The sequence below is a fragment of the Dipodomys merriami genome, unplaced genomic scaffold (genome assembly GCF_024711535.1).
Source record: "Dipodomys merriami isolate MVZ:Mamm:240054 unplaced genomic scaffold, mDipMer1.0.p SCAF_2, whole genome shotgun sequence".
Taxonomy (NCBI): domain Eukaryota; kingdom Metazoa; phylum Chordata; class Mammalia; order Rodentia; family Heteromyidae; genus Dipodomys; species Dipodomys merriami.
The window spans coordinates 90,932,576-90,947,233 of NW_027203381.1; the positions used below are offsets into that span (position 1 = coordinate 90,932,576).

General features: G+C 35.6%; 1 protein-coding gene across 2 annotated transcripts in view; it reads right to left on the bottom strand.

Annotated features, from left to right (window-relative positions):
* The window catches only part of Epha6 (EPH receptor A6), a 772,033-nt gene that overhangs the window by 191,036 nt on the left and 566,339 nt on the right, over positions 1 to 14,658 (bottom strand). For both annotated transcript variants that reach the window (XM_070030423.1, XM_070030424.1), the window contains exon 11: positions 11,224 to 11,409. In XM_070030423.1, the coding sequence (XP_069886524.1) occupies positions 11,224 to 11,409 (186 nt within the window). The remainder of the gene's footprint in view (positions 1 to 11,223; positions 11,410 to 14,658) is intronic.

Below are 14,658 nucleotides of genomic sequence, written 5' to 3' on the forward strand. Positions count from 1 at the left end.
AAGTTCTATTTTAGAGATGATATGTAAAGATTTTTTAAATCCTTTTTTTTTTGTGCCAGTCCCAGGGCACCAAAAAATCAGGGACTGGGCACTGTCTCTCTACATTTTTGCTCAAGTCTAACAGTACCACTTGAGCCACAGCTGTACTTCTGACTCTTTTGGTAATTAATTGGAGATAAGAATGTCATGGACTTACCTGCCTGGGCTGGCTTTGAACTTCAGTCCTCAGATCTCAGCTTCCTGAAAAGCTGGGATTATAGGCTGAGCCATGAGTGCCCGGCTGGAATTTGTTTTTATATCATGCTAGGTAGCTTCATTCCATTTTATTTGGCATTAAAAAGTATTAAAAGGAGATCTTTTATATTAATAAAATTGTACTTACTTTCTCTTTTCCTTTCTATTTCTTACAATGTTCAGGGTTACCTTCACATTGAAATACGTGTCGTTATATTTAAAACAAAAACCTGTTCCTACTTATCCTGATAATTAGCTGAATGGTTGAGAGATGAGGGGGAACCCCAGAAGGAGAATGGAGGTTAGAGGTAGGTCTAGGGAGGTAATTAAAATGAATGGTCTTGAGGAAATCCAGATGCTTAAACACTGAAGGGAATAAATTTCTCCTGAATTCACACAAAGTTTCTTCTCTTTTCTAAGGTGGAAAGTATGCTCTAGCAGAAAGAAAACATGCTGTTGATCCCAATTAGCCCCAAGGATGCTTGAACAGGGTGAGATGCCAAGGCCACTATGCTGTGTCATCTTGTTATTATGTTAAAGCCACATTTGGTCCATCTTATGCCTATAAATATGTATTCTGTGATTATTCCAAAGGGGAAAATACTTTGGGTTATAGTATTTCAAATCCCTTGACACTCCTGAAATTTCACAAGAACAATTCATCACTATTTTCAGTAAGAGCAAAGAGTAAATAGAGTAAAATAAATAAATATAAGTCCCAAATTTATCACTGCTTCTGTCTGAACCTTTCCTCTCAGGTCAGATTTCTTCCTACTTTATTTTTTTTTAAATCTTATCTCTTCTACCTCATGGATAGCAGAGCAGCAGTGTCTGCCTGACCTATACACTCCTGAGACCTCAGGATACTCATGACCTTTCTAACTTGGTCTAGTCAGCTTTCTTCTCAGGAGCTATTTCAAACATTTTAGGCCTACCTCAACTGTCTATTTACCATCTCAGCCAATGATCTCACTTTTGACATCACCGAATTAAGAAAAAAAAATAAGTCTGGTAACTCCAGAGGAAAATGGAGCCTTCCAGAGACCGCAGAGTTGATACTTCAGTATAAACTGCTTCATACTTGGCTAAGATCATTTTGATATCTTTTTTCTCTTCTAAACCATTGGAGATTTAGTAAAGGAAGAGAAGCATAGTCAACACAAGAGCAAGTTCATTTAAGATGAATGCAGTATATGATTAGAAAAATAAAACCAGAGGTAGACCTAAGAATCTGATTTATGAGGAGAAGGAACTAGGGGTTTCCCCATTCACTGCTGAATAGCTAATGCTTGAGATATTTAAACTACTCTAGCCTGGCATTTACACATTATTTGAATGAATGAGCAACTTAAAAGACTGCCCACTAATTGCCAGTTAAGGTATCAACAGTAACCTAATTTGTATTGTCAAAGCTATCAGTCTGATTGCAATGTACACATATCTATTGGATTTTAGCCTCATGATGTAGCTAAGAGGTTGGGCCTTCCTAATTGCCCTCCTTAATAGCTGGCTTCTCAAACCTTATTGTAGTCGGTTTAAAATTTTATCCTATTACCCTCTCCTTCCCTCATCCCTAGAAACCTGTCTTTCCTCTTGTAGTTGTTACTCTCTTATTTAATATGCCATGCAATGCTCAATCTCCTCAATGTCTTGGGAGATCTCATCCTCCCTGCTGCTCCTGCCATGAAGCATCACTCCTCATATAATCTCTCCTATGTACCTGTGGTCCAACTTAGCCAAGCTCCAGGGTTCTCTTGGAAGTATCTAACTTGATGGCGCACGTAGCTTAAATTTGACATGTCCCAAATTAGAAACCACTCAATCTGTAAATCTGTTATCTGCTATCTCTCCAGAATTTTCTCTTCATCTTTTTATGTACTGCAGACATAACTATGGAAGTCATTTGAAATGATATCCTCTTCCTTCATTTTCCCTGTACCATTGCTCAAGTTCCTGTACCATCACTGAAATCTCTTCATTTAGCCTTGAAAATCTGTCTTGAGTCTATTCCTTTCTTTCTGTTTAGATTGGCTTATTTAAGGTATTTCCTCATTATTTTTCATTTGAGTAACTGCAACAAACTCTATATTATTTTGCCTGCCACATCTTTTTTCTTTGATGATATAATCCACCTTGATTTATAATGACATCACTTTATTCTAGTCCTCTTTTGGCATTATTGGGATTTGAATTCTGGGCCATATAAGCCAAATCACAATCTTTTTAGCTTTGGTTTATTTTTTGCGGGGTCCAGCCTTGGACTAAGCTCTGCCCTCATCTGCCTCTTATATAACTGGAACTGTATGCATGAACCACCATGCTCTACTTTTTTCTTTTAGTAGTATTGGGGTTCTGAACTGAGAGACTAAGAAATCTCTCTCACCACATTAGGCATAGTTTGTTCCACTGAGATTCTGCTTTCTAAAATTACAATTATATAAGAATTCTTTTGTCTTTTCCAGTAGATGGCTCTATACTATACTAATAGTGACTAGATGAACATGCATTCAGTAAATATTTGCTTAATAAGAATGAATACATGAAGGATTACTCATACCCATACAAGTATATATCATACTGTATTTAAAAAAAACAGTGTTCTACATTTGTCTTTCTTATAGTGGACTGTCTTTGGAAAATAAGCTTCTCTAGAGAGCTGGAGCTGTTTACTGGCTCTTTAGATTTTAATCAGTGATAGTTTCTGATATCTGCTGGTGTTTGGAAATTATTCTTTTTGGTAAACCAAAGCAATTCCTCTCAAATGTTAAACTACTATAGATTGCAGAGTAGCTGACTATCCGGGAAAAAAGTCTAATATCCCTTAGTAGAAACAGGTTTCCAAACTGTTTTACATCCTACTCTATATATTCTATATCTCTGCTATCATTGCATGTTGACTGCTCTTATTTATTGAACCCCAGGATGGCAATATTGGCAGTGGTGAGTCTTTAGGAGCTGAGGTTAGTGAAAGATCCTCAGGCCAGTAGGGAAAGAATTCAGAGAGAATAGTGAGGCTTCAAACACCTACTTCTGCATTCCACCGTGCTCTGAGTAGTTTTGATCTGCCACATATCCTCAGAATGATTGGTTGCCATGCCATAGTCCCTCAATAATAGGGCCCGTCAATCCAGGACTGGAAAGTCCCAAATTGGGAACCAAAAGAAGCCTTTTATGTTACTAATGTTAATTATTACTTTGCAGTGACAGAAAGTTGGCTAATGTAATATCTGGCTGATTTGGCTGACAGAGAAAAAAATTAACTATAGCTTTTCTATCTTCCAGATAAGAACATACACATTATCAACTTACACTAATGTCCTTTTCTTGTTCTGCTTCTTCCTGAACCCCTCTAACTTCTTGAATCACCAAGATAAATGTAAATTTATTTTAAAGTTGAAGATAAGGTGGCAAGTTTTCAGGGACATACTAACATTTTGTGACTCTTTTCTCTTGTCAAAAGAATAGAATTATAAATTATTAACTAACCTGCACTTTTCAGTCTTTTGGCAAAGAAAACAACTCAAGACCTAAAAAGGGTGTGCAACTTGTGCAAATACAGTTAGACAGAAAGCAGATATATAATGTGGCAATGGTCACAGTGAAAAATCTCCTAAAGAGGTCTACCCATGACAATGAGAGCTAAATTCTGGGACCTGAGAGACAATTTTTACATAGGTACTATAATGTTTTTGACTGTTTGGAATTTTCCCACCATATCTTTCTGGAAGTAGTACTGTTCTTGAACATACCAAGATGTGTTGGGCATATTCAGAACATTTTGTTACTGCTTCAATACTGTTGTGATCTTTAAGGGTATCTTATGATGCAATGACACAGTGTTTGAGATGCTATTGAGACTATCTTACATTTTTCTTTTCTGGATTATGATTTTGTTGAGAGACAGCTGGTAGACCTGAATGTAGTTGTTACACAATTAGTTGGAAGATATACCATTATTTCTCTTTCTCCTGGGTTGCATCATTATGCATTCAAACTGCAGAGCTTAGCTTTCTAAAGTGTAGTTCTTAATAATAAAACTGCAATTTCTTATAGAAAGATAGCTCTAACTCTTCTAGTTATGCAGTTAAAACACTAGTGTGTACATTATCTGTTACAAATTGCTACTATTTGTGACACTTATGGCTGCAAAGCTGTCCTCTAACTGATGGCTTCTATTGGTTTCTCCCAGAGAAAAAATATGCTAAACATCTGGTTACAGGCTGATTATTCTCTTTTCCTATCATTTGTATCGTAACAGGTTAATGAAATTGTGATGTGTATCACATAAAGAGGTTCAACTTTTATCAGAAAATCTTTTTGCATAATACAGCTTTTAATCATTTAGCTTTCAAGTTTAGCAGAAAATCAGGTATATGTGCAGAGAGCAAAAGTGATGGGAAGAACACTGTGATATAGCTAAAAGACTTGTACACAATAAAATTGTGTATATATTAAGACTTTACAAAAGAATCTTATTAACACTTTATAATTTGTAGTTCTTTTAACCAAGAGTCAATGTATTTGCTTCTCAGACCCCAGGATACTCTCCAAAACTGCCCCTCTAAACCCATTCAGCATCTTTATCTTCATCAGTATATCTTTTTATGCAATGGGGTAGTCTTTAGGGAACATTAATTGCTAGCTATCTCTTAGCTACTTAAGGGCAATCTTGCAGCAATTACCATGTATTTATGGGAATGAGGCATTCATTTATTTATTGCTTTTCTCCTAACAATCCCATAGCACTTTAGTTAAGATGGTAATAGTATGAACTGCAGGCTTATCTTTACGGGAATGATTTCCTTCTCCATCTTCACTCACTGCCTACTAGGGTGGTACCACATTCTGCTTCTAAACATTAATGGTAATCACACTCATCAACATTCTAACCTATTTTTTCTCAATTTCCCTGTAAATGAAATGGGATTTTCTTTTTCCTTAAGTTGGGCAAGACTCTTTTTGTAATAGCCCCACAAAAAATAAAATACCTAGGCGTTAACTTAAGAAGTGAAGAAACTCTAAGATGAAAACTTTAAAAACCTGAAAAAGGAAATTAAAGCAGAACTAAGAAAGTGGAAAAACCTTTCATACTCCTGGATTGGGAGGATTAACATCGTGAAAATGGAAGTACTGCCAAAGGCTATCTAGAAATTCAATGAGATATCTATCAATATCCCAACCTCATTCTTCAATGAAATAGAAGTAGCAATCTAAAAATTCATATGAAACAATAAAAAGACTCTGAATAGTAGAAACGATCCTTAGCAGAAAGAACAATGCTGGAGGAATATCAATACCAAATTTCAAACTCTACTACAAAGCCATAGTAATCAAAACACCTTGGTATAGGCACAGGATCAAACTTCAGGACCAATGGAATGGAACTGTAGATCTAGAAATGAACCAATGGACATATAGCCATATAATATTTGATAAGGAAGCTAAAAAACGGAATGGAGGACAGCCTCTTCAGTAAATAGTGCTGGCAAAACTGGTTAAACACCTGTAGAAAACTAAAGCTAGATCCTTATATATCACCCTGCACCAGAATCAACTCCAAATGGATCAAAGACCTCAAAGTCAAAACAGACGCCCTGAAAACATTACAGGAAGGAATAGGAAAAACTCTAGGGCTCCTTGAAACAGGCCAAAATTTTCTTAATAGAGACCCAGAAACACAACAAATCAAAGAAAGGTTGGACAAATGGGATTGCATGAAACTGCAGAGTTTCTGCATGGCAAAGGACATAGCAAGCAAGATCAATAGAAAGCCCAAAGATTGGGAGAAGATCGTCACTAGCCATACAACAGACAAGGGTCTCATATCTAAAATATACTTAGAACTCAAAAAATTAAATCCCCCAACAACAAAGAAACAACTGCCTGATTTCCAGAAGAAATCAAAATAGCCAATAGACACATGAAGAAATGTTCAACTTCTCCAGCCATAAAGAAATGCAAATCAAAACAACATTGAGATAACACCTCACCCCAGTTAGAATGGCTATAATCAAGAACTCTAATAACAACAGATGCTGGAGGGGTTGTGGCCAGAAGGGAACCCTACTGCATTGTTGATGGGAACGTAAACTTGTTTAACCACTTTGGAAAGCAGTATGGAGGTTCCTCAAAAGACTCCACATAGAGCTCCCCTATGACCCAGCAATCCTACTTTTGGGCATTTATCTAAATGATCACAAACAAGGCCATACTAAAGCTACCACCACGACTATGTTTATCGCAGAATTATTCACCAAAGCTAAGATATGGAACCATCCCAGATGCCCCTGCATAGATGAATGGATCAAAAAATGTGAGATATATATATATATATATATATATATATATATATATATAATATAAAATGGAATTCTATGCTACCATCAGAAAGAATGTCACCACCTCATTTGCTAAGAAATGGAAAGACTTGGGGCTGGGAAGTTGGCTCAGTGGTAGAGCGCTTGCCTTGCATGTCTGAGGCCCTGGGTTTGATTCCCAGCACCACATAAGCAAAAAAGCCGGAAGTGGCGCTGTGGCTCAAGTGGTAGAGCACTAGCCTTGAGCTGAAAAGCTGAGGGACAGTGCCCAGGCCCAGAATTCAGGCCCCACGACTGGCCCCCCCCCCCCAAAAAAAAAAGAAATGGAAAGACTTGAAAAATTTATATTAAGAGAAGTAAGTCAGGCCCAAAGAAACATAGGTTCCATGGTTTCCCTTATCTACAATAACTAGCATATGTCTAGGAAAAGCAAAAATGGTAAAAAACTATGTACATATGACCATATAAGATGATGCTAAGCAAAATGAACCCCAAGATGGGGACACAAGAGGTTTTATCTTTGTTGCTGTTGTTGTTAATGTACTTATAATGTACTGTGTGATTTTTTTTGTTTCTTTTGTATGTTCTTCCCCCATGGTATAACCTCTGTTTTCACTGTATTTGATTCTGGTGCCCTGCATCTTGTATATATATTTTTCTAATTTGGGGAGGGGAAGGGAAATAACAAAATGCTGAAATAAGGATATAGGTTGACCCATTGTAACAATGAGATATCCAAGACACTATTTTGAAAATGAACTTTTACAGCTTCGAGTGGGGGGCAAGTTAGGAAGTGGGGAAGTAAGGGATAGTAAGTGAAAGACAAAGGAAGTGGTAACAATGCTAGATAGGAAATGTACTGATTACCTTACTCATGTAAGTATTACCCCTTTGTACGGTATCTTTACTATCTATCTATCTAAAAGAATTTGGGAAAGGATCTTGATTTGTAGGTAATACAAATTTTGCTAAATCAGGTCACTATTTTCATTTTGGGTAAGACTGAAAAAGGTATAGTCAATGTTTTTGAAAGATTTGAGTAAAATGATCTACTGCAAGTTGCCAAATATTAAAGATTATTATTAAACTTGTGCAGTTAATGTATAATAAATAATTCCTATATTTTTATATGCTATGTATCTTTTTTCTTTTAATATGCACTAATTTCTCTCTATGTATATACATATATACCATATGTGTCTGTATAAAATAACATATTATATATATACTTATGAGATATGTATTGCAGATATATGTTAATATGTGAATACAATCACAGGAATCATGAAAAAGCAGTATAGTCTGATTTATTAAAGGGAAAAATAAAGATTTGATCATTTAAACCCTTTAATTTATTGTTGGACTTACATTTCTAGATATTCCTTAAATAAACTCATATAAGAAGATGTCAACATCAAGCTCAAATAGTTACTTTAAATGTTCTTCAGATGTTCATACCTCATCTTTAAACTATTTTTCTTCAACAGAGATATTAAACTGAAGAATTATCTTGAAATATTCAAAACAAATTAATGACAACTAAATCACAATGCTTTCTGATTTAGCAGGCTATTTTGGTCTATGTTTCTTTGAGACTTTCCTTCTTTCCTTCCTTCTTTTCCTCCCTCCCTCCTTTCCTCCCTCCCTCCCTCCCTCCCTCCCTCCCTCTTTCCTTCCTTCCTTCCTTCCTTCCTTCCTTCCTTCCTTCCTTCCTTCCTTCCTTCCTTCCTTCCTTCCTTTTATCCTTCCTTTTGTTTTGGCATTAGGGGTTTGAGCTCAAGGCTTGTTAGGTGAACTCCCCTCCCTCCCTCCCTTCCTCCCTCCCTCCCTCCCTTCTTTCCTTACTTCCTTCCCTCCTTCCCTTCTTCCTTCTTTCCTTCCTTCCTTCCTTCCTTCCTTCCTTCCTTCCTTCCTTCCTTCCTTCCTTCCTTCCTTCCTTCCTTCCTTCCTTCCTTCCTTCCTTTTTCCCCATTAGGGGTTTGAGCTCAAGGCTTCTTAGACAGGGGAACTCTCACTTGAGCCACACCTCCAATTCTTTTTGTTTTAGGTACCTTCATAGTGTGTCTTGCATTCATGTCTGAGCTGGCTTAGAATGCAATACTCCTCTTGGTGCTTCTTGCATATGTGGGATACCAAGTGGGTACTCTTCCCAGCTTTATTGGTTCAGATGAAAGCTAATGAATGTCTTGCTTAGCCTGGCATTAACTGTGATCCTCCTGATCTCTGCAAAATGAGTAGTTAAGATTATAGGCATGAGTCACCATTTGTCACCGAATGACTGGCATACGCAGCCATCATGTTATCCTCAAACTTGCGATGACAGAGATGTACTTCCACATGAAACCACTGGGTGACAGAGATGTACTTCCACATGAAACCACTGGGTGAGATGATTTCTCTTGAAATTTCCACTTGGTTGCTTTTGAACTACAATCTGATCTCCATCTCCTAAGCAGCTAGGAGTATAGGTTTGAGCCACCATGCTTAACCAGGATTGTTTTAGGGAAAAACAAGAAGAGAATTGAGCTGATAGTCAATGCTACCAAGGGTCATTTTCACCTTATTTTGCAGATGTAGAAATAAAGGATAGAAGTGTTAAATAATTTACTCAGCGATTCACAGATCTTGATGACACAAATACCTCTGCAGTCTATCTGCCTGGTTATCTATTACTGTGAAACAAACCATTCAACATTTATTGCCTTATGCACCTTTGCACCACAAGACGACTATAGCTTCAGCCATATGACAGTGGTGGTAGAGATTTGGTGTAGGATTTTAATGTTTGTATGGTCACTTGTGAGGCTGGCATTCAATCTATCAGTGGAGAGCTGAGATGGGGCTGTGACTGAAGGTCTCTTCTTTATGTGTCCTAATCATTCAGATTGCCCTTCCTCAGAATGGGGCCTAGGTTTCTGGAAGTGGCATTATAAGAAGACAAGAAGACATTTTACATTTCTGTGTAAAATGCTTCCAGTTATTATATGCAATACATATATATACATGCTAATCAAATGGCTAACGCTCAAGTCAATGTGGAGGGAACTGCATACACATGAGTACTGAAAGGTTACTGATCTTGGCAGGGGTGGGGAAAGGAGAAGGGAAAGTGGGAGAAAAAATGCAGGAAGGGGTAACAAGTTCTACAAGAATTGTACTCACTACCTTACATATATAATTGTAGCCCCTCTGTACATCACCTTGACAATAAAATTAAATTAAAAAACAGCCTGTTTATACCTGTTGATGAATAGCACTGTTCTCTGCTTTGTGAACTCTCATGAGTTCACACAGTGCATAATCTGCATATCCTGACAAGCATTGCTGTCCAATGCATGTGATGATTCAGATGCAGTCAGTTACATAGGTTTATACTTTCTTGCTTCCAAATATGACATAAAATTCAACTTCACTTAATTGGTCATAAAAGAAAATTCAGATCTGTAAAAGAAGAAAAATCTCCCTCTCAAAGTGCTAAATCATTTTCATGAAAACTTTAATGTCACTCTACGTTGGGTTTTATATGTTTAATTCATTAGTGAATAAAAGAAGAAGAAATATTGTTACATTTTATGGCCAATCATTACTCAAATAGTGAGTGTATAGTTGTGTATTTGTGCAGCATATAAGACTTTTTATTTTTTAAGAAGTTTTCTGTCAAAGAAATGACTTTTATTCCACTGTTTTTTTTATAAAAGAAGAGAATTTTACTCCAGAAATTATAATCTTTTTCTTCATGATACATGAATTATAATAATTTATTTCTTTTTCTTTTTTTATTGTGAAAATACCAGACAGACATAGGTCCCATGGTTTACCTTTTTTGCAATAACTAGTATGTGTCTAAGACAAGCAGAAAAGGTCAGATAAGTTGATGTTAGGTGAAATAAACCCCAAGATAAGGACTCAAATGATTTTTCTTTCTTGCTATTGTTTCTAACATATTTATAAGATGATTTCTTTGTTGCTTTGTATGTCCCTCCCCACGGTATATAACCCTTGTTTTCACTATATTTGATATTGGTATAATTTGAGGAGGCAAAGGGAAAAAACAAATTGTTTAAAGAGGGATATAGGTGGAACCATTACAACAATGAGATGTACAAGACGTTATGTTGAAAAATGAACTTTACAACTTTGGTGCTGGGAGGGGGGTCGGGGGAGATGGGAGGGGATGTGAAGGGGAAACAAAGGAGGAGGCAACAATGCTTGATAAGAAATGTACTCATTACCTTGCTCTGTACCAAATAATAATTTATTTCTAATGCTATTCATGTTAATAAATCCTGTACAGAAGTTTATGTCGAAATGATTTACTCCACATACAGCATTCTTAACTGTATAGGCAATTTATTTCAAAATAGTAGTGTTTTACTTAATGACCTGAAATATTGAAACGGTTTCTTCTATTAATATTGACATTTAGGAAAATATATATACCCTTTACACTTGAGGTTAAATTAGCACTTACTTTCAGGTAATACCATTTGAAAGCTATTTGGTGATCAATGCAAATTCTGATCATGGCATAGCCTAGTATTCACACAATGAGGATGAAATAAAAAAATAACATCTGAACTAAGTTACTCTCTTAATGACTGTGGTACAGCTGTTAAGCTAAAAATCTTGGAGAGCTATCTAATAGAAATAATGAAGAAAATCAGCAGCTTACTCTTGGTGACAACACCTTCGAGGCGGATGATATTTGGGTGGTCAAATTGACCCATGATGCTAGCTTCTCTCAGAAAATCTCTTCTTTGTCGATCCATGTGGCCACCTTTCAAAGTTTTAATGGCGACTGGGATCTCTCTTTTCCCTGGTGTCTTCAAACGTCCACTACAGACTTCTCCAAATTCACCTTAAAATAAGAGCAAACACAGTTATTTCTAAGGCAAACACTTCTATTTCATAAAAATCAAATAAATGGTCATGCAGTGCCATCTTTTAAATGGAAAGAACAAAATGGCTTTCTGAAACTTCTTCCTAAAAATTATTTTTGTGTGATAATATGCTTGATCAATAGCATTTATAATAAATACTGGAATGCATTTTCATATGCTGTACCACATTTTTGTATGCTGTACCACAGAATGAACACTGGGAATTTTCCTTGATCTGCTGAGAAATTATGCCTGGAAGAATGGCTTATGCTAATGTAATTCTATAGAAAGCACTCACTATAGTTCCTGTTCTCAATTCTTACAGAAGCCAAATGCCTGCTTTATTCAGGGAAACTATCAAGCACGTGTGGTTGATTTGATTCCTTGGGCTATATGCCTGCCCTGTACTGACCATTAAAAATCAATGCTGGATCAATTAATGTAAGAATATATTTTTAGTTTTATTAACTATAAGTAGTTGTAAGAAAGAGTTACCATTCAACAAATAAGTTTATGAATACAATATATCTTGATCAATGTCACCCTTTTCACTGTTCTTTCCCATCCTTCCCCAAACTATCCCTCCCCTCAATTGTTTTAACTTTGTAGCCTATGAATTAAATGTTATGACAATATTCTCCTCCTTTCCCCTGTCCATTTTGGACTCACAATTATATGACTGTATTTGCTAAATTAAATGACTATATATGCTGAATTATAAGTGACATGAAGTGCAAATATGATAATCCATGTTTCTGCATTAGTTCTATTGAATATATTATGTATTTATCAAGTATTTAATACATATATATATTACTAGATTGATATGCATTTCAAAGAAGCATACAACTTTGTCTTTATTCTCCCCTGTGAGTAATTCAGCAAGTGAATTTAGATGAATATTTAAGTGTAACATTTAGGATTTTAGTGCCATTGCATATAAATTCAGTATTTCTTTTTTATTTATTTAATTTTATTTTTTATTTTTTTATCCTCCTTTGTTTCCCCTTCCAATCCCTTCCCATCTCCCACTCCCCCAACCCCCCCCCCCCCCCGCATTCCCCACCCCAGCCAAAGTTGTAAAGTTCATTTTTCGACATAGCATTTTGTACATCTCATTGTTGCAATGGGTCCACCTGTATCTCTATTTAAACAATTTTTCCCTTCCCCTCCACAAATTATACCAATATCAAATACAATGAAAACAGGGGTTATACCATGGGGAGGAACATACAAAGCAGCAACAAAGAAATCATCTTATAAATATGTTAGAAACAATCGCAAGAAAGAAAAAAACATTTGAATACTTATCTTGGGGTTCATTTCACCTAATATCAACTTATCTGACCTTTTCTGCTTGTCTCAGACATATACTGGTTATTACAAATAAGGGAAACCATGGGACCTATGTTTCTTTGGGTCTGGCTTACTTCACTTAATATAATTTATTCCAAGCCTTTCCATTTCCTAACAAATGGGGCAATGTCATTCTTTCTGATGGAGGCATAGAATTCCATTTCTTAAGCACAGCAATGACTAGAAGACTTTCTGAAGTAGAATTTACTTTGAACTATAAACGATGAGTAGTGTTTGGAAATTCAGGAGAGGTTAGAACATTTAAGCCAGAGTGCAAAGAGGGAATGGAGAAAATTAAGACAAAAATTCAAAGGCCATAAACAGTAAAAAGAATGTATGTGGACACAGAGCTGCATGGAGACTTGGTGGGTTCCCCTGGGAATGAAGGCCATTGGCTTACTCACTGCTGTGCAATGCTTTCAACAAGCCAGGAATTCTATACCTTTTTTCAGATAATACTAATTATCTGCATTAACATAACAGCATGTTGTCTGATGCCCAGTTTATTCATTCATAAATTAAGGATAAAACTTTTCATGACTCAGTAATGTCCTTTCCCTGCAAGAATATGATTATGATCAAAGTGAGCAGACAGGTGAATGTGCGTATAAACTGTAAAGTGCTCTTCAAAAAGTGCTTTAAGTTAAGTCTTTGGGTGAGTGAAAGGAATATAAATTAAACTTGTTCAGTGTGTCTGTTAGTTAGCAGCTGTAGCCAATTGTATAACTGCAAAATGCTCAGGGACATACAAAATTTTGCAATGCCATGGATTTCATTTATGCAGATTTTCTCTGGACTAATTCATCACAGTCAACTAAATGCTGACTACATATGAACACTGACTTCCTTAAGAGGAGATATTAAAATCAAGTTCAACATTAAGTAGGAAGTAATAACACAAATCTGTGCTTTCCAAAAATTATTTATATATGTCCATTAGAAATAAAAAAGTTACACTAAGAGATTTTTTTGTAGTGTTTTTTTTTTTTAAGCAACCACACAAAGAACACTTAGTAGACTGGGATTTTACAAATAATATTGCATAAATTTGGTGCTTAAGACAAGAATAATGATGTTAAGTTAATGATGATCTCAATTTGTTGGGAGTAGATGTTCATATTTCACAGAAAAATAAAGCTGTAAACCCTCAATTCTGATTATAATAATGCTCTTGATTTTCAAAAGATTTCATTTTACATCTAATAAAATAGTGTTTATCACATTTCCTCAGTTTTCCAGTGAGTTTTTGAATCCTGAGGAAAAACATGTGTGTGTTTTAACTATGTATCCTCTCAGATACATGAAATTTTCCTTATATCATTCTGATTTCTTGTAATGCATGTCTACAGTAATTATAAATGTTTCTGTTTATCTCACTTTTTCTTTTACTTTGCCTGAAAAAAAATCTGCAAGTATTAATAAAGATTCAGCAATATTCAATGACTCATTAACCTGGCACAAACACATATCTATGTGATTTTTCTATTGACATTTTATAAATATTCAAATAAACTCCAGTATAATGAAATAAATGATAATTCTGCTGGTATTATTTTAAGATAGAATGGTGGTAATTTTTCTTGATTTTTCTGTTTTCTAAAAATAATGCATCTTATTAACATCAATAATTTTTTTCTTCATGTCAAGCTTTGCATGATCAATCTGTTATCATACTTACTTCATTGGTACTCAACGTGGTTGCCTCAATTAAAGATCTGAGACTTCTGCTGCATTATTTAGATAAAATCCAAAAGGCTCAGTTACAGAATATATTGAAGGCCTCACTCGAAGTAGAACTCAATGTATTGCTTCAGACATATCAGATATAATGAACTGCAATTTTAAAATATAATTTGAGATATTTCCCACAT